The sequence below is a fragment of the Chelmon rostratus genome, chromosome 20, assembly GCF_017976325.1.
Source record: "Chelmon rostratus isolate fCheRos1 chromosome 20, fCheRos1.pri, whole genome shotgun sequence".
Classification (NCBI taxonomy): domain Eukaryota; kingdom Metazoa; phylum Chordata; class Actinopteri; order Chaetodontiformes; family Chaetodontidae; genus Chelmon; species Chelmon rostratus.
This window is the reverse complement of record NC_055677.1, coordinates 9816141-9836896: the sequence shown is the minus strand read 5'-3', so window position 1 is coordinate 9836896 and position 20756 is coordinate 9816141. Positions and strand designations below refer to the sequence as shown.

The window sequence follows — 20756 nt, the reverse complement described above, 5'->3', positions numbered from 1 at the left end:
TGGTTTATTGGCCTGGATTGAACCCACAATACTTAATTAAATACAGTACATAACCCTGAACCACAAGCACTAGATGACTGGACTGGACTGTTAAAGAGAGAGAGGATGTGGTTGTGTAAACGAGGAAAAGTATTTTGGGATATTCTCAGACTTGCCTTTCAGCCTCAGGTGGTCCCTCTAATCCTTAAAAAGAAACATCTCACATTACCAGATGTATCTCATCACTGTTGTATGTACGAACACCCAGGGAGGAGGATGAGCGTGTTCTTGATTAAGCAGAAGTAGTGAAGAAACTGGACGATACTGTGACCTGATATGAGCTAGCTGTTATGTCAGGACAGCAAAGTGACAGTGGGACAAGCCAGAGCGCCGCGGAGCACAGACGTCTGTACGGCAGCAGACATTTCTAACGGTGGTTTTTCAAAGCTGCCTGCAAAGCCTGTCATGTCCGTTTTTCATCCACCCTTTCCCTTCCTCTGCATCGTCCCTGGTGTGACAGTTATGTAATTGAACTCGTCGAGGCCCGAACGCACATCAAAAGTTTTGCCACATGCAGCACAAAGACAGCTCTGTCTGCCTGAGCTGATCACTGGAAACACACCGTTTTAGAGAAGGCTGTCGAAGCAGTCCACTAATACCCCATCCTGTGCAGTATCTTAGTCTGCCTCTGGATCGTCGCATTATCCCAGCAGGGATTTTGCCCTGCAGCGGGAATCCCCATCTTTGCTTTCAGCCAATGGTCCTAATATGTCACATATGCTGCATTCCTCCCTCTGTGGCTCACTGTTTGCCACTCCCTGCCCCTGTCACTTCACGACCTGTTGTCTGTGTGGTATTTTACTGGAGCACTCTTAGTAAAGAGGCCTCTATAAGCAAGTATGCAGCAACATTTGAACAAAGATCTGAACTGTGACCTGCCCACTCTTGGGTCCCCACATCACATTGTGTGTCTTGAGGAGGTTGCTTGTAAAGATTGTAGTTTCAGCTAATAGCTACAAGAGAGGGGGTGCTTAAGCCCAACTGCCGACTCCACCTCCTTTGCTTTTTTTTTTGCTGCAAAATTTGGGCCTCGGGAAGAGTCCAGGACCCCAGGTGATAGATTTTTGTAGTGATCCAGGCAAAGTTTCAACACGCATTTCAAGTTGTAAGCATGCTTTGGCAGTAGTCTGAGAGGCACAAGAATCTTTCCAACAGCCACAGTTATGCCTGCAGCATTTGCCCCCATGTGTCTGTTATTTGGCATGTGTTTATAGTCTATATGGATTGAATTATATCCCCAATAAAGTGAGCCTTTGCTTCTTGGAAGCTGTGTTATGCCTCATCTCCAAACCAGTACTCCAAAGACCAGTCTATTTTTACATTCATTGAGACCAATTTCTTTGCTGGAATGGTCGAACAGCATTTACCCTTCAGCTGAAGCTGCAAGTTTTTTACTCCAGTGCCCCCATCTGGTCATCAGGTGAACTGCACAGCTGTTGAGACTTCATTTGAATCATTTGTCTGCCTGTCAGTGCAGTTCAAAGATCAGTCTCAGGATGATTTGTGCAAATCTGTGAGGAGTTCCAGGTGGTGTAATGGTGGACAATGTTCTGGGGTTGTACCACTTTGGTGTTCTTTGTCTTTCTCCCATTATTCTCTTTAAAATGTGCCACCACTTCCTGAAAGCCTGGACAGCAGACAGAGCTAACTGTTGTCCTCAGTGACACGGCTGCCATCCTTACTTTTTTTTCGTCACCTTTTACTTGACCCTTCGACTTTATCTCTGAGAGTCTGTTGCTATGACAACTCTGTCTAGCTGGTGAGGTAGCAGTATTCTGTGTGTGTGGCAGTCTGTGCAATTGTGTGCAGACGGGCAGCCAGACAGCTGTCCCTGCTGAATCCTCTTATCACCACCAGGGGAGGCTGAACAGGATGAACAAATTAACTTTTGACTGTGTGTGTGTGTGTTGCTAATAAAGTCGTAAAAAATAGCAACCCAGAGAGGTAGAAAGATAAAACCTTTGACGCCTTTTTGTTGTAGCAAGACGTATAAAGTCTTTTTGACAAGTTATTAATAATCAAACAAGTGAAGACGAGATACTAAGCTTGACTTGAGTCTGTGACATCATTAAACTGGGGGCGGTACTAATGTTCTGTTTCAATAAACTTAAACTAACCAATTAATAACTGATGTCATTATTCTGAATGTCTTTGTTCATGCTCACTGTTTGATCTGGCTGAGCCACTTCACTCACTTTAGCTTTGACAGCTCTGTGTGAGAACTAATTGAGCAACGTACAAATTCTTTTCCTTTCTTTCGCAGAGATCTTAAGGCTGGAAACATTCTCCTCGGGGATGACGGTTCAGTGCAAATTGCAGGTATTTAGCCACGAGGCAACATCAGTGTTCAGTACCTGTCACAAGTGACCCAGATCAGGTGTGAAGAAGGTGTTGGGCTGTGTTGTAACCTCATTAACCCCAGCTCCAGAGCCAGCTCTGCTCCAATATCTCACTGTATTTATGCACAGGAGGCTTAGTCTGCGGAGGAGAATTAATTGACTTATTGCACTGATTCCTTTGTGTGTGTGTTTGTCTCATTATTTCTTCTCTCTCGTCCCTTCTTTCAGACTTTGGCGTCAGTGCCTTTCTAGCCACAGGTGGTGACATCACTCGAAATAAAGTGCGCAAGACGTTTGTGGGAACGCCGTGCTGGATGGCCCCAGAGGTCATGGAGCAGGTACGTTGTCTTTTGCACGGAGACAGGAAGTAGCCGTGACAACAGAAAGCTTAAGACAAGACACAGCTTTAACTTAGCAAAATAAAGGTAATAAAGGTCACAAAGTGGCCATTTTTCTTTCCTTTTTTTTTTTTTTTTTTTTGACACTATTTCAGAAATCTGAGGTCTGTGGCCACAGCTTGTCACCTCTACTCAGCGACTGTACAATAAGACTCTGGTGCCTGAACTTGCACATTATGTTTGACTTTAAATGCTGAAAATAAGCCCATTTACGTCCAGGAGGGAACAATTTGGGACAAAGGTAAAGCTGATCGGTCGAATATTTTTCTGCTTCCACAGGTGCGGGGTTATGATTTCAAAGCAGATATTTGGAGTTTTGGGATCACAGCCATTGAGCTCGCGACAGGGGCTGCACCTTATCACAAATACCCACCAATGAAGGTGAGAACACAAACTTACCTAGAAATGTGTAGTTATTGACAGAACAAATGCAAAGTCAGATCCTCTGACTTGCTATACAACTTGCGAATTTTTTTTTTTTTTTTTTTTTACTAAATGTGTTCTTGGTGTTTTTAGGTCTTGATGCTGACGCTGCAGAATGACCCCCCAGCCCTGGAGACTGGCATCACAGACAAGGAGATGGTAAAGAAGTATGGCAAATCCTTCAGGAAGATGATCTCCCTGTGTCTACAGAAGGACCCAGAGAAAAGGTGTTTGGTCTTTAATCAATTTGTTTCACCATCAGCGTCACTGGCTCTGTTAAACATATGTTGTACAACGTTCCTAAGTTTTTTGTTTTTTATTGGGAGTATAAAAGCTCAAATGACAGAACTAATTTATTGTCACTCTGCTGTTTTCAGGCCAACATCCTCAGAGCTGTTGAAGCATAAATTCTTTCAGAAGGCAAAGGTAGGTGCTTGCGCTCCCTCTTGGCCTCAAACTGAATCAGTTACACAATGACTCAGCATCACCCCTGTGTCAGGCACCGGTTGAGCTGGTTGATGAGTAAAGGTCTGAGCCTGCAGAAGTGATCGGATCTGGATGGTCTCAGTGTGGCCTCTGTTTAAAATTAAGCCAAGCTTCATAGCAAAAAGGTTTTTTGTTGTTTTTCTTTACCTGAAGTTTTGAAATGATTGAAGGAGGCTTTAATGTAGGAAAAAAAAGGTCGATTGAAATGCAATGAGATGAAAAAAAAACAATAAAGTCTCTCTCCCTGAGGTGTTTTTTGTGAGTCAGGCTACTTCTCACTTGGCTCAGCTTGTCAGTCTGTCTGACCCAAGCTGAGGCCATTGCAGCATTCCTCTCATTATTGACCGTGCAGAGCTCTTTCTAACAAAGGCAGGGATAAGCAGTCTAACTCCAGCCTCTGGCTGCCCAGTACCCTAGCAACTAGAACAACAAATGTGCTGGCTCAGCATGTCACACCACCCAAATACAACCTGGCTGGTTTGCTGGATATGACTATTCAGCAGCAAGAATTGCAGTACTCTGCATGCACAGCAGAGGGCAGGCTTTGGCATTGTTGTAGAACAGATGCACGTCTGGTACAAATGAGCAAACTGTGGTCTTGAGACAGCCTGCAGGAGGGATTTAAATGGTTATAAAGCAAGCAGATGGTTATTGATTAGCTGTTAGTGAGATCTGCTCACTTGTCACTATCTGTTGAGAACAAGCGTTTGTTTGTCAATAATGTATTTGAAAGTTTATTTCTAAAAATGTCCACCATAAAAAAAAAATCACAGTGAATGTTAAAGTGGGAATGTTTTTTCTTTGTTTGCACTTTTTACTTTTAGAGTAAATAGGTCTTGAGGTAAGAGGACAGCAGAAGCTTGGTCACTACAAGTCTTGTACTTTGAGTAGAGCACAACCAGGAGCCCTTGTTTTGATGACCTGAGAGGCCAAGTGGACATGTTCAGAGTCAGCAACTCACTGATACAGAGTTGTGTGAGGCTTGAAAAGTAATTAGACGGGTTTTAATTTAAATACTAAGTATGACAGGAAGCTGGTGTAGTGAAGAGTCTTTGTAAGTAAAGCACATTATGGGTCACAGGTCAGTCTCTGAATAATGCAAGACTTTATTGCATAAACAGATAAAGAGGATTTTGTGACAGTGATGGACGTTTATTTCTTTCCTCTTCTGACAGACCCATGAGTATTTACATGAGAAGTTACTTCAGAGGGCGCCCACAATAACAGAGAGGTCGAAAAGGGTAAGAGAGCAACAATTTAAATCAACACTTGTTGCTTTTCACCGAGGAGGCGAGCTCAGCTGTGTGCATATGTGTCGTCAGGTACGTCGAGTGCCAGGTTCCAGTGGTCGGCTGCATAAAACGGAGGATGGCGAATGGGAATGGAGCGATGATGAGCTGGATGAAGAAAGCGAAGAGGGCAAAGCAGCCGTTGCTGCCCTGAGGGTGAGATGAACTTGTTTCCTTCCTCCCGTGGACACATTGTACTCCACATGTCTTGTCTTTTAATCGCTGTACGATGTTGAAATTGTCATTCTCATGTCTGTGCAGTAGCATGTTTGTCCACTGTCCACTGAGTCTCCCCTATGTGTGTATGTTCTGTCTGACGGCCAAGGAGCAGCAGGTGAAGCCTGTTGGCGCCACCAGGCGACAAGTGCGCTTCTCCTACCCACTCGAGCTGCCTTCGTCCAGGGTTGTTCACATGCCCACACAATACAGATGGCATTCCCCTAACAAGGAAGGACTCTCTCTGAACATGTCAGATAGGCAGCATGTGACAGGGCAGGAATGACCTTGTAGGGAGACAAGAAGGTCCAGAAAAGGGCAGATAACATTTGTTTTTAGTGTGAGGGCTGTAGATGTGCGTTAAGAAAAGGCTGCGGGTACTGCAGACAGGTCATTTGGTTAAATGTGCTTTCACTTTAGAGGTCTTGTACTGATTAGGATTTTACCAGAGTAAATCTTGCACACAGATAAGCTCTTATCCTCCAGATAGTAGCGACTTTGTTCTAGCGTTATATAACTTCACAGTAACCTATCAGAAAACAACTAGTAATTGCCGGCCTACGTTATGCAATTGGTTTGTTGACAGTTTGTTGTTCACGTCTGCAGTTTCAAGCACAAATCCGTGCACGCTGTACATCACGTGCAGGTAGAATCTGACTCCCAAGTTAACCCTGTCTGGGCCAGTTAGTCAGTACAGTGAGAGACTTTTTAAACCGTGAAATGTTTTATGTCTCATGGGAAGGGAAGCAAATGTGTGGCTTTTACTGAAATATGGCAGAGATTATAAAGGAGTTTGTATCCACATAGCTAGATGTGAGCATTCCATTCATAACCATTTCCCACAATTTATTTTTTTAAAAGTTGTGTAAAATTGTCGGATACCACTTTTTGTGTGTAAAGGTCTATAAGCTCTGGTAAATACAGGGGAGTTCAGCTCTTCTTTCAGGTATAATAGAAAAGCATTAACAGTTTTCTTTGAGAGCTTTATTTAACCAAAGAGGTGAGAGTTGCCTTTCCTGGAAGCCATCTGTATTTTCCATTTCTTTTTCTAAATAATTTTATTTATACTGACCAAATCACATTTAATCAATACAAGGCAAATTACTTATCAATCCTGTAAATGGTTTTCAATAAGAGCACTAATGACCATCAAGGGATTCCAATTTTACAACATCTCTGCTGCTTTGACGCTGCTTCACTGGCTACTTGTTGGCAAACTGAACTTTATCATCTGTTGGATGTTATATCTTAAAACTCTCAACAACTGCTGCATGTTTTTGTTTTTTATGCCAATATGAAATGACTACTCTTCCACCCAGAAATAGATCCCTATTATTAGACAGTGGAGCCCGGCTGAGTACCTGTCTAACACCTGTGTGCTTTAAAGACTAATGCAGCCTCCTCAGCCTGAATACGCAGCCGCTTTGTCTGAATCAGAGAGCTGATTCCTGACATCGGCCAGGCGCCATGTCACGTCCTCTCAGTCAAGTCAGTTTGTCTTCATTTGGGCCTGCAAGGCTTCTGTCTGTCTCTGTACGTTTCTTGGAGCTTGTTAAAGCCTTTTTCTCTCTTCTTTTCTTTTTGTTGCAGATAAACAGTTTGACCACATAACAGTGTGACTCTCTCCTGATTTCATATTCACTTATGCCGCTTCTCTGCTTTTCAAATCTGAAGCTAAAAGCATAACTGCAATTATAGAATATGTATTTTCACTCGTTTACAAGTCAGTTACCAGCATCTAGAGGTGCGCCACATACCTGAGAATATCTCCACAGATAAAGTTGTCAGATGGGAATGGGAGTCCATTCAATTAAATACTTGAAAAAATCACAGTACTTCATCACATTGATGCAAAAATCCTGCAATTCCAATATTCCCATAAATCAGGCCTGCTTACTGATTTGCAGTACTGCTTGAAATGTAAGCAGATATAAAGGAATAGCCACCCTGCCAGACGCTGTACAGCAAGTTCTCTCTTGTCTCATCTCAGTAGTGGCATAAGTCTAATCAGCACTTCCTGTTTCTGCTCCCACTTTAATGATATCACTGTATTCACCTCAAACGAGATAAGGATAAACCAAGCGGTCCGATGAAGGAGGAAAGTAAACGAGTGAGCCGCGTTAATCTGTCCACCTCTCTCGCTTTCTGTGTGTTCTTTGCATCCATGCGTGCCGTTTTTCGCTTTTACTAAAGCCACCACAGTGATATCCTCCTCTGAGTGTTGTCTCCCACTGTATGTTTCTGAACAGTCACCAAGAGTGAAGGAGGGATCACAGAATTCAGAGGTGAGTTTCAAACGCTCTTTCTTTACCCTTCAGTGTACTTTATGCATTGGTATCAAAGATGTATACGTTTGTCAGACCCTTGCAAAAAAACACAGTTTTAACCTGCAGAGTCTAACTAATCTTCATATAGGAAGTGGACCTTGAGTTAATATTATTTTGTCAGACTGCACTAACATTTGTTTATGTGTGTAATGAATCTGCAACCCCGGAGAATGTCATAGGTGGTATTCAAACACTGGTGTATTGGCAGAATCATACGACGGCCACCATCGACAGCAGGGTGTTATATCAGTTAGAGATAAAATAATAACAAACATTTCTTCCTAAGAAATACTCAGGAACTTTTGTTTGTCAGATTTGAACAGATACGTGAAAGGACGAGCAGGATTTGATGAAATTTCTTTCCTCCTTCAGGTTTTCCAGACTCCCGAACCTTTAAGTAGTCAAGTCCAGCCGGTGGCCGCAGGTCAGGCAGAACTACCTCAGGCTGCAGGCCAGGTCCCACTGCAGCCCACACCAGTCAACACTCAATCCACTGCCCAGGCTGCATCTCCTGCACCAGGCGTGCCCGCTGCTGCTGCTGCTGCTGCTGCTGTGCCCACACAGGTCAGTAGGGCCGAGCCTCATTCTTTTCATCATGTTGTTAAGGCTTAAATGCATCCCTCATCTGTGAACCATTGATTTTTATATCACTTTATTCTTGTGCTTCTCTGTGTTTTAACAGGCTGTCTCAGGGGATGTCAAGGCTCCCATTAGTTTGGTATTAAGGTTAAGGTATGTTTCCCCAAAACAACATAAAAATATTTCATTCACTTGATCTCTACTTTCTAGAAACACGTAAATTCCAGTTGTGTGGAATAAGTCTGAAACTGTATGTTTTACCAGCCAGCAAATGAATGGTCTTGCCCCTTCTTATCTGGTCTCTCTTTCTTTCGTCTCCTCAGAAATTCAAAGAAGGAGCTAAACGACATCCGCTTTGAATTTATGCCAGGGAGAGGTGAGTGAACTTTCCGTTGTACTTGTTGACGCGAAAAGTAATTTTGACTTAAGAGAAACCTGCTCTAACTGCGTGAGGAACCACAGTGTTTTGGACGTTATTAAGCCACAGTTGAACCGTCTTGATATTTGTTTGTCTTTGCCACAGTTGATCTCGTATGCTCTGACTTTTCAGACACAGCAGATGGTGTGTCCCAGGAGCTAGTGTCAGCAGGCCTGGTGGACGGGAGGGACTTAGTAATAGGTCAGTGAATTTTTACTGGAGAAGGAGGAGAATTTTTAACCTGAGGGTTAAAGTTTTTAACGTGAGCGTTAAAAATTCTCAGTGGATCACGCTGTGTCACGTTCTCCTCTCTTTCTGAACACACAGTTTTTGTTCACTTTAACTGGACTGAAACACTGTCTTTCTTTTCAGTTGCTGCAAATTTGCAGAAAATAGTAGATGAGCCTCAAGCCAATAAAAATGTCACTTTCAAACTGGTGAGTATTACACCTTCATCTGTATTAATGATAGTAGTCTTTCAGTCTTTAAGAAATCCCTGATATAAATTTCTCCTGGTTGTGGTTTCATTAAATCTAAATGAGTAGTGCACCTTGGGAATCTTTGTTTTTACCAGACCTATTAGCTAGAGGAGCCTCCATTTATGATTAACTGTGTCTGTGCCCTTTTCACGCTAGTTAAGGGAAGCAACGGAGCACCTTGGAGAGAAAACATGGCAGATTTTTCTGAATTATGCTAACACTAGACTCTAACTCACTGCTGAAATGGGCACAACAATACTCTTCTTTGTCATTATCTGTAAACACATTACATTGTAATCGCTGTCATTCCTTTATCTTCCCCTGTCTGTCCAGTTATTGTTCATTAAATATCTGTAAACAATGAACAGGGTGTTAAAAGAAAAGACAGCAAACATTGCTGTATAACGTGTACATTTTATTTAAGTTGCATGAAGGTGCCTTGAGTTTTCTTGTAAACAAGAAATGTTCCTTTTTACATTCAGTGTTACTCACCAAAATGCATTTTCTTTTGTATCTTTGAGGTCGAACAAACAACAACATGTTGAGTCATAAAAATATTGGCAAAGCTGATTATTGCAGTGTTTTGAAATGTGCATGTCAGCTAGCAAACTAACTGGCAAACTTGGCATCTGGACACCTCTAAACTCCAAAGTACCTTCAACGTGACAAGAAATACTGCACTGATTGACTACAGACCACCTGTTTGTGATAATTGTGAACTAGCATTTTCAATTGTTGCATAAAAAAAACTGTGCGGGGACACCAAAAACTTGCTAAAATGTTTTTTCGCTTGGCTGACGTGTACAAATGGGGTGTAAATGTATGCTTCGCAAATACATGAAACAAACACAAATGCGGTATTTCCCCCATGTTTTCTACCTTTAGCTCAGATAGAGCAGATAGCTCTTGTAATTACGTCATCTGGTTGCGCGCTCTTCCTCTGCAATGGCCTGTTGGTGCCTGACTGGAGAATTGGCGCCACCTACAGCTTATCTCGACAAAACGACTCCTAATATTTAAATAACAGTAGAGGAAAACACCATAAATTTGCATTTTCTTTTGCCGATTTTAAGAAAATTTGGAAATCTGGCTGTTATGTCACTCAACACTTTATTGAATGAAGAGCAATGTGTCACTGCTCTAACACAATTTTTGCTCACTGCTTTTCATTCTTCCCTCTTATTTTCACAGGCTTCTGGAATCGAGGGATCTGAAATACCAGATGACGTCAAATTGATGGGCTTTGCTCAGCTCAGCATTAGTTTAATGCTTTAATTAGAACTGTTGTTCTACCTGGGACCGTGACTTGCCTAAAAAATGTGAAAAGTACAAAAAAAAATAGTTTAATGCATTTTTTCTTTCTATGGCCGTAAAGAAACCACTACTGCCAAAGAAAACAGTACCGTTTTGTCACCCATAGGATTATACAAGGCCACCACCTTGAATTGGGTGGTCGGCTGAAGTATCAGAGCGTACAGTGTAAGAATCACTCAAAAAAGTTTACAGCGTATATGTAGAAGGATGCAGGTATCTACAGCAAACTACAGTTTCATTTACCATTCTGGTCTCCCTCATTCTGTTATTTTTTCTCTAATATGTGATGCATTTGCACAATCTGAACTAACGCCCTTGAATCCTGATAAGTGTAACAATGCCTTATAGTCATCAGAACTACTGAATGCACGTTTCGGGGAAAGTCCCCAGTTACCATATGGAGCATTATGTTGTCTGAAGTGTACAAATGTGGTTTCAGTTGCTCGTATCAAACTTTTTACTTTAATCTTCAGAGGTGGTCAGATGCAGCCGACTTAACTGACTAGAATTGAACTTTTAGGCACACTTCTGTACTTATCTGAAAACATTTCCCCACAATGAGTGAAACTGGTTTTTCAGAAGGTTGTGAACGCTCCCTACAGTAACAATCATTAAAGGATGAGGCTGGTTTTACTCTGTATTGTTCTTATCACCAACAAATGCCATGAAAAGACCAAAACCAACAATGTGTTAGTCCGTCTCACCATGCTTTTGGACTCCCCTGCATTGTCTATGGTCCACTCGTTCCTATGGGAGGCGCAAATCTCCAAAATTGGGTCACAAATGTATAGTTTCATTGTTTTTTCTCACGGCAAAGTAATGTCCTGAAACATCTGGGCACTGTAGTTTTTATCAAATGTTGCTCAAGCAGAAGTAAGTGGTGCTTTTGTTTGGGGACTATTTTCAGCTGCGGATCAATACACATTTGGTGCTCTTGTGAGCATTTGCAGCAGCAGGAATAAATGTATTTGCGTTAAGATACACAGACAGGACTTTGTGGGATTTGTTGACAATAAGAAAGATAATGAGTATTGCCAGTCTTATCCTGAGGCAACTCAATGACGCTAGTTTTAAATTATTACACATATATAGATTACAGCACAGTACTTCAATTGATATGGACTTGAACATGTTTACGAAAGGAGCGTAAGATAAGGCTGACTTTTGTCTCGATTTTTACCTTCAAAGAAGGTAAGAAAACCAAATCAGCCTCCGCCTAGTTCTCGTAAATCTGATTCGACTTTGAAGTCGCAGTGAAGTGAAAAGTTGAACAGCAGCTGAAGCCACGAGCGTTGTATGAGCAGATATGTCTGTCTGTTGGTATTAGTTTGTGCCTGTTTGGAATCAGTTTCTCAAATTCTGAAGAAAAAAAAAAGACTTAAGTGCATTTTTTTTTTGTTTATGTGGATGAAACATAAGTACTTGATTTAACCTCTAGTATGTAAATAATGACATTTGGCTTTGATTTGTTTTTATACTGGGTGTTTCACTCTTGGCCTTTTTTCTGTCCTTTGACACGATTGTGGGTTGTAGCGCTGCGTGAAGGAAGACGGTGAAGCTGCAAGTTTAGCTTTGAATGCTCTCGTTTTGCAGGACGCGCTGTCGCTCGTATATATTGAATATATTTGACCGTGGAGCCACAGCTGTCCTGATGCACTGCTTGTTCACCTTAAATTTCCCATAATTTTCAAATTTGTCTCCAACACTTAATAGTACGAAGTGAAGGCTGTTTCCTCATCTGAAGTCACACAGCTGCTTTATTACTTGCTTATAATTTTCTAAACGGCTAAAATGAAGATTTCTCGTCCTACAGTGTTCAAGCAGCTCAGCTGTGACTGTAGACATTTTGAACGATCAGAAATGTGTTTTGAATTCAGATGAAAAAGGTCCTTATCAGCACAGATGTTGCATCCTTTTAACCACGCTCTGGATGCTTTCTGTTGAATGTGCATCTCGCAGTTATTGGCGCGACGGCGGCGGCAGGTTCATTTAACACTCGGCTCTAATGTGTAGATCTGAAACGCCAGCAAGGTTTTACTGTTTAATTTGGTGATGTGATAATGTCATAACCCTCCAGATGCCATATTTTTCTTTTTGCTTGCAGATAAACTGTTAAGAGGAAATCTTTGTATTTTGACTTTAAACATGTTAAATTTTACGCTAGCCTTAAATTGAAAATGACCAAGTGTTTTTTTTTTTTTGACATATTGTCAAAGTTTCAATTCAGATTTTCAATGTCTTTTGAAATGTAGTTCTTGTTACACGTGAGGATGCCTGAAATAAAGATATACAGGTGTGTCGACCCTGTGTCCTCCTCAAAGGGGCGCGACAAAGTCAGCAACCCAATGTTACCCTAAGTTTCTAAACTGCAGTATTTGGTGCCATTTTCCTGGTTTAGTCTGCAGCTGACAGCAGACAAGGACAGGATAAGTGTGTATGAGCCCCGAGAGTGTGTGTGTGTGTGTGTGTGTGTGTGCGTGTGTGTGTGTGTTGCGTAGTTTGAGCCCTGTGTCTAACAGAGCTGAAGCTCTGATGGCTTTGTTCTCATCCTTTTTCCAACTGTCTCCTCTGTCCTGCTTACTTGTAGTCTAACGAAGCTGTAGCAACTCAACAGATGACTGGCCAAAAACCCCACTTTTGTCCAGGAAATAACTCATCAAGGCTGTAATATATTTGAATTTTCCACCTGGTTTCAGTTTTCTCATTCTTTCATTTGCTCTTTTTTTTTTTTTTTTTTTGGTCATTTTGGAGTTCGAAGCATGTTTCTCTTGATTATTTTTAATCAATAAAGAATGAGCATATCAGCCACCTCTTGGCACTTCCTCTTTTTTATGTGCACCATTACTTGTCATTTGGAGTAAGACGATCCTGTAGAGGGATAAATGTTTTCTATACGGTCTGTTGTCTTCACTCTTCTGTTTTCTCTCTCTCTCTTCCTATTTTTACGTCTCACTGCCTATAGGTTTATTGCCCACGCTGTCTTTAGATATGACCACAGTTGTCCTTTTACAACCCTTTAACCCAGAGAGAGTTATTTTCTGCTTTCTAGACATTAAAGAGGCAGTCCAGCCATTCAGTATAGCACTCTCATTAAGCTGGGGGACATTCAAGAAACAGAATTCTTAAAAATAGTTGAACAGTTAAGCAGATGTTCAGATATCCTGTTAGTCCCTCGTATGGATCAAGCTTCAAAAACCATACAACTCCTGTGTTGCACCTCAACTGCTTCTCTTTGTTTGAACATCAGTGTGTTGTAAAGGTTCAGGGTACACTTAATTATCATTTTACAACCCAGGGTTATCCAACAAAATACTAGTTGTAGTCTTTTTGTGCCACTCACAAGAATAAACACCAGTCATGTGGCCGTCGGCATGTTGACATTCTGACCCATGACGGTCCAGTAGTCATTGCTGATGTCTTAGAATAGACAGGAATGATTAAACCTGGAGTACATTGATCAATGGCTTGAAACCAATGTGGGCCAGGGGCGTTAAGTCGGGGGGCTGATGGCTCCTTCCCCTGAAGTTGAAGTAGGTGCCTGCAGACTTTCTCATTCTTAATCCTGATTGGGTGTGGACGGTTGAACTCTGAGACAACATAACTTGATGGAAAGTTGAATTGAGTTTGTTTTTCAGCTGTGTGGTGTATCAACCTTCTGGCTTTGCTCAGGTCCTCCAGATATTTATTCTCATGCATCACATTTAACTATGTAGCTTTGACATACGGAGAAAAGTTGAAAGAAAACCACACACAGGATGCTCTTTGTGGAAGCGCAGACTTTGCTTGAGAAAACCCACCGTAGTTATCTAAACTGTTGCACTTAACTGTCCACAGGAAGCCGTCTGACCATGAGACGTGGCTCCACGCAGTGCTGTGCTCTAAAGCTTCTAGAGCCCTTCCTCCCTCCTGTGCTCACACGTAATGTTTAAGTCTGAATGTTCACATCTGAGTTGAACTTCAGCCTGAGGCATCCTAACATGTCACGTTTTAATACTTAGGTAAGTCTGTTTGTTAGCGACTTGGCTGCAGCCACCTCTGCACCGTCAGTGTCAGCTTAAACATTAACTTGCAGGAGGAGAGTTAAGTTAACTGACTGTGGCTTAATGCTGCCTTAACCCTGACTTTTCTCTGTCCCACGTTGCACTCTGAGCACATTCAGATACCAGTATGAGCAACTTCGGGCAGATCCTGAAGGAGGTCGGGGAGTTCGGTTTGTTTCAGAAACGTTTAGTGGCTGCGTTATGCATCCCCAGCCTGTTTACTGCTTTTGACGTGATTGGCCAGTTGTTCACAGGCATGAGCTACCCGCATCGCTGCAACACTGACTGGATCTTGGAGCGTGGGCCCAATCTGACGGGTGAGGAACAAAGAAACCTCACCCTCCCGGTGAACAAGGATGGGAAGTATGAAAGTTGTGAAATGTTCACACCTGTGGATTTGGATTTGGAGACAATTGAAGCATATGGGCTTAACGATACAATTGGATGCATTAACGGATCCGATTTTGAGGCACCCAAAGGCGCCTCCAGCATTTTTACAGAGGTAACTGACTGAACACACCCCACCTCACCTTCCCTACGGTGGCCACGAGAAATGTGAAGAACTTTAGCCTTAAACCTTAGCAGTAGAACACTTGTCCCCCTCCCTTTTTCTTTTTAACCAGCTTCAATTTTCAGTTTTTAGAATTATATGAAAAAAAAGAAGTATTATCTGAGAAAAACAGAGCTTGGTTTGGTGTTTGATTTTCTCCCTCTTTCATCATCATCCTCCCTGGTATCAGTTCAACCTGGTGTGTGAGAGAAGCAGCTTGATCGAAGCGTCGCAGTCCATCTACATGGCCGGTCTCCTGGCTGGAGCTCTGATGATGGGGCAGATGGCGGACAGGTTCACATTCACTCACACCTTTACTCCACGTCCATGAGTCTACACTGGGTGCTTTTTACTCGTACAGCAACAAGTATCTGTAGAGTTGGATTTAATGGCAAATTCCAACACGTGATATGATATCTGCTAAAAAGATCTAAAAAGTCTCACACATCTTCCTTTCAGATATCATGCGTCAGCGTAACAGTTCTTCTCTTTGCAGGTTTGGCCGACGCTTTGTCGTCCTGCTTTCCCTCCTTCTCATGCTGCTGTTCGGTGTCGGTGCTGGTTTCTCACCCAACATCTATTTTTACATTGTCATCAGATTTTTGGGTGGCATTTCCGTTTCAGGCATTTTGGCTAATGCATTTGTGATAGGTAGGTCTACATCTCTTTTGTATATATTGTTTATTGCCTCATCATGCTGTCTATTGTTTATTTTAATTTTTTTAATTTTTATTTTTTTTTACATATTTGGCCAATAAAGCAGATTCTGATTCTGCCTCTTTTGCTATAATGCCATGTCAAGAGCATTACTGTTACAAACAGCAGCTAATCACAGATTTTTTTTAAAAAGAAGCTCATATCAGTGGTTGCATTGCCAATAGAATAACAGCTGACTTGCAGGGATGAACTGTGATCTCATGCAGAGGATATGGTGATATAATAAATTTGATTATTTACTCACATGCCCGCGTCTCCTAAATTAAAACCAATGTACATTCAAACCGGAGTGTGCCTTGGGTTACACTGCTGTGTGTTGCATTGTTGTGTGTTGCATACATTGAACTGATCCTGCTTGTGCATTACAGAAGCATACATACATTTAACTGAATTTAGTTCGTATTAAGTCACACACACTAACTTTGAAAAATGATGCCATTTCCTTCTGCTTTGAAGGCGGAGAGTGGAGTGATTCCTCCAAGTTTGCTCTCTGCACCATTGTCTGCCACTCTTTCTTCCCTCTTGGACTGATGGTGTTGTCTGGCGTTGCCTATCTCATCCGCAACTGGAGGGTCCTGCAGCTGGTGCTCTTCAGCCCTCTTCTCCTCATGCTGGGAATCTTCTACTGGTAAGCAGCCTCTCAGGCGAGACTAGAATTTAATGTTTTAGATGCTAATAGAAATACAACAACATTATAGCTCATCATGGACCTATATCTCTAATTAGGATTCTTCCAGAGTCAGCTCGCTGGCTCCTCTCCCAGGGCAGGAAGGAGGTGGCCATAAAGGAGATCCAGAGGGCAGCTAAGGTGAACGGGAGGGAGGTCCCAGAAGATCTGCTAGAAAAGGTAAAGTGCATCAGAACCCATCAAACTCAATAAAGCTCTTGAATTAATACACAATAACTAAAAAATGACACCTGCGTTGTTTAGCTGGAGGTGGAGGTTCCATCCAAAAGAGGAAGCATGTTGGACATCATCAGGATATCATATCTGAAGAAGCGTGCTCTCATAATGAGCTACGTCTGGTGAGCATCAACCACAACCACATCCTAAGCCATATCTCTGCGGCCGCACTGTAGACACCTCCTCCATTCTGTTCCCAGGTTTGGAACGAGTCTGATGTATTACGGGCTGAGCCTGAATGTTGGACACTTCGGTCTGGATATCTACCTCACGCAGTTCATCTTCGGTCTAGTAGAAATCCCTGCACGCCTGGGCAGTTTGTTTCTTATCCAGCACTTTGGGAGGAAAATTTGCCAAGCAGGGCTCCTGTTGTTTGGGGGTTGTGCTTGTCTTTTGATTCTTGCAATTCCAGAAGGTACTGGATAGCCACAGTCTATTGTAATCTTAGCTGAACATATCCTTGAGCCCTGAGAACTAGGACGAATCCCATATTGATGAAAACATCACATTTTAAGAAATGTATGAGCATTATCATTTGCTACATCCAAAGATATATTCTAACCTAACACATGTAATGCAATTTGTCACAAATGTGTTTGTTATTTGTCCATCAGACCTTCCTGTCGTGGCAACAGTCATAGCTATAATTGGAAAATTTGCTGCCACTGCCAGCTTTTCCATAGTCTATGTTTATACTGCAGAACTATATCCCACCACTCTAAGGTAAGGTAGGTAATGTCCCTTTGGTAAAATCTAAAATCTGTTATTTAACTCAATATTGGCAGAAAATGCCATGTTTGTTGTAATTGCATGCTTTGTGGTTGCTTATAAGTCCACTGTCTGCACTGGCAGGCAGAATGGCGTAGGTCTAAACTCCATGTGCGCTCGTGTGGCGGGCATGCTCGCTCCACTCATCAGGCTCCTGGACGTCTACCATCACACCATCCCCATGCTGATATATGGCATCATCCCTGTTGGTGCTGCCGGTTTCTGCTTACTACTACCAGAAACCCTCAATGCTGAACTCCAGGAACACGCCGAACCCACGTGAGTTGATGAACGCTTTCGCCACAGAGGGCTCACTTTGCTTACAAGAAACTCACCTCTTCATGAGTGTCTTGTTGTTTTTAATTTCAGAAAACCTGTGGACACGACTGCTGTGACGGGACCCTTCACTAATTCAGAAAAGAGCACAAGAATGTAACTTATATGGACTTTCTTCTTCTCAACTGAGAAGTGGGTTCCTAAATGCTGTTTCAACTGAATCATGTTGCACTTTTAAACAATGCTACAGTAATGGACTGTTTGATAACTTGGATTTGTATACAAAATATTAAATTATATATTTACTTTGCACTTGTTTTTTCTTATGTCGTTTTATGTGTATATGTATTCACAGCATGAGTAAGTTTAAAAATTGAAATTGCGCAGATGTAAATGTCATTGGCTCAGATAAAATCAGCAACTAGGGGGTGAGCATGGAGGAACACTTAGCAGCAAAAAGACCAAGATATTTCTCTAGAGAACTGGTGGATTAGTATGCATCATGCAGCCAGAAATACAACTCTGAATGAATGCTAGCGTTGATCCATATCTGCCGGATGTGTAAATGGGCAAAGGTAACGCAATGCATGAGTGTGCGTGATACTCCTGTAGTGGGGTTTAAAAATCAACAACAAAACACAGACTGATGTCGTTTGAAACTCTGTTCTCTTGCATCTTGTGCTGGAAAATGTAATCAGCTGCTCTGATCATTATTAACACTCATTACTTTTTATTGCCTCTGTGAAATCTGTGCTATCACTGCTCTGTGCACGCTGATTTAACTGGACTGAAAACAACTACACTGTAAAGAAAGATGTACCATATATACTCAATAAAATTGAGGCAACAGATTGCACGCAATATTATTAATTAAATATAATCAGATTTGTAATTGAGTAAATTTTAATTAAATGAGACCCTTTGGAGTTAACCATTTAATATGAGTAGATTTAATTAAAATACAAAAGGGCAATAATTAAAACCTAAACAAAAATATTGAGTATATATCAAAAAGAGAAATGTCTAAATTAGTAAAAAGTATTAATAAAACATAATTAAATTCTACATACAAGTACCATGTAATTGAGTCATAATGAAATATCTTAATCAGTTAATTTATTTGAATTTACTCAGTGGATTTAATTAAATCGAAATATTATTCTTACTTAGATATATTGTGTTTATCTCATGATCTACATTTTCCTGCTCTGGTTGAGTGTTCTGACGGCATGATGTTGGTACCGCACTGGAGCAATGCTGGTATCTGGTTGCTGGCACTTGCTTTTAACTATGTGCTAACTGCACTTGCTAATTGATTTTAATTCCATAAGTTCTTCAGCTCTGTTTCCAGCTGACGTTTGTATTTGTAAATGCCCTGTTTCAATGACCCCTTTTGCAAAATATATGTGATATGTATTTAATGTCTAAATAAAATGGGTCGCGAGAAAGTGCAGGGGTTGGTCGCCTCAGTATTGTGCTTTGAGAGCAACGGAAAAACTGGAGTCAAATTCCTTTCATGTGTGCACATTGTATTGTTATTAGAGGTCACGAGGGTGGGGTAGTGGAATACAACTGAAAAAACAGGCAAAACTAGAAGGCTCAACAGAAGATGAAGAGTTATTCTTCAGTATGCAGGTTACAGACAGGTAGCTCCGCTAATTTCTGCAATAAAAAAAAAAAAAGATCCTGCAGAAGAAAAGGTAAAAAATGCCATTTTTTCCAATTTAAAGGTGTCTCTTCCACCTGAACACTTCTTTAACATTAAAGCACTTTTCTGAATGTATGTGGTCTCGACAAAGTCTGTTTGCCCAGCTCCTCACATCCCTGTGCTCGCCATCCCTCTGCCCCCTTTTCCTTCCTTCCCTCCAGTTCCTAAGCCTGTCCGGGGCTTAGGCACTGCTACACAACCCCTCGTGATGCCACAGCATCTTAAGATGATTCTGATGATATCACACTAACTCAGCTCCGTATTTTAGCAAATAGTGACGCGCATATCTTGTAAATTGAAGGTCATGTCAACAAGTGTTTCTTTTCTTTTCAGCAGAGGGTGAAACGATCTGTTTTAAAACATATCCGTGTACATGTGGGCTATGCCTGAGGCTGTAGCTTAGAAACAGTCAGTGTCCTTAACAACAGATGATCCACGAAAGAGTTTGAAAGGCCACACAAAGGTGAGATTTATCCCGTCCCATGCACACTGGGGCCATGACTAAATGTAACTTTTCTTAAATGTCAGTGTGGTAGGCTGAGAGGCCACTGGACTGTCAGTCATTCAAGCTGGATCTATTGTTGGACCCGTGGTTGGTAGATACATCAGTTGTAGGTGTGGGATTCTTCACCTGGTGTCCATCTCAAGCATGCCGAGGGTTCCTCTTAATCTAGCCAGGTTATTAACTCAGCGTCAGCATGTCCCAAACCAAGTTAATGGTTGTGCCCTGTTGTACAACAATGTGATAAAAGATGTCACTCTGACCACAGGACCATAACTACTGAAACAACAGCTCTGTCCTCAGTTAATCTCTGCATCCTTCACCCCTCCACTACACGTAGAGTCAGACAGGCTCCAAATGCTGAGGTCACCTGCTCTGCTACTGCACAGAAGAGCTGGTTTTCTGCACTCTCGACTCTGTTGCATCATTCAAAAGCAGGAAACCAATGTTGTCCAGAACACTGGTATAAATTTAAGAGTCAAATATACTTAAAACTGTTTGTTTCAGGTCATCATTAAATGTAAAATGATATAAAATCCTTTTTCTGGTCCTTCCACACGAGCACTTTGTGTGAACCGTGTTATAGCGGAGATATGGTCATTATCTGTGTTCCTGCTCATTTTATTGGTTCACCTATCGCCAACTTTATAATTGTGATTGCAATAGAAAGATGACAATATTTTATTCCCCAATAAAAAATGAAGGCAAATGCTATGAGACCTAATTACCACTCTTTGTATTATTGCCCATTTTATTGTTTTGTTGACAGTTTTATAACTGCTTGACGCTTAAAAATGGCCCTGTTGTTCCCAACAGGAATAAATAAATAAACTGTGAGAGTCATATTACGCGCTTGGATTGTCATGGCTTAAAAATTAATTGGCAAGATCAGATATATTCATTTATGGTGCCTGATGTATGAGACTTAGAGCTGGGCTCATCCACACTTCACACCGCACTTTGACGAGGAAGCACTGAATATTC

General features: G+C 41.6%; 2 protein-coding genes across 4 annotated transcripts in view; both read left to right on the top strand.

The window, feature by feature from the left end:
• The window catches only part of oxsr1b (oxidative stress responsive kinase 1b), a 42589-nt gene extending 29980 nt beyond the window's left edge, over positions 1-12609 (top strand). The window contains exons 5-19 of one of the 3 annotated variants that reach the window (XM_041961356.1): positions 2303-2358; positions 2607-2716; positions 3056-3157; positions 3293-3426; positions 3577-3625; positions 4861-4926; positions 5008-5130; positions 5300-5377; positions 7440-7475; positions 7890-8081; positions 8200-8249; positions 8420-8472; positions 8647-8715; positions 8887-8951; positions 10185-12609. In XM_041961356.1, coding sequence (XP_041817290.1) covers positions 2303-2358; positions 2607-2716; positions 3056-3157; positions 3293-3426; positions 3577-3625; positions 4861-4926; positions 5008-5130; positions 5300-5377; positions 7440-7475; positions 7890-8081; positions 8200-8249; positions 8420-8472; positions 8647-8715; positions 8887-8951; positions 10185-10268 — 1267 coding nt within the window. In that variant the 3' untranslated portion in view covers positions 10269-12609. Of the gene's footprint in view, positions 1-2302; positions 2359-2606; positions 2717-3055; positions 3158-3292; positions 3427-3576; positions 3626-4860; positions 5131-5299; positions 5378-7439; positions 7476-7889; positions 8082-8199; positions 8250-8419; positions 8473-8646; positions 8716-8886; positions 8952-10184 lie in introns of all 3 variants that reach the window. The other 2 variants (XM_041961357.1, XM_041961355.1) reach the window with 2 other exon arrangements.
• A 1778-nt stretch (positions 12610-14387) lies between these two features.
• LOC121624032 (solute carrier family 22 member 13-like) lies at positions 14388-18528 on the top strand. Its single transcript, XM_041961625.1, has 10 exons — positions 14388-14849; positions 15088-15191; positions 15394-15548; positions 16071-16242; positions 16341-16461; positions 16546-16640; positions 16719-16933; positions 17133-17241; positions 17371-17565; positions 17656-18528. Exons 1-10 carry the CDS (start codon positions 14475-14477, stop codon positions 17720-17722), a joined length of 1608 nt encoding a protein of 535 aa, XP_041817559.1. The 5' UTR covers positions 14388-14474; the 3' UTR covers positions 17723-18528.
• Positions 18529-20756: the final 2228 nt, after the last annotated feature.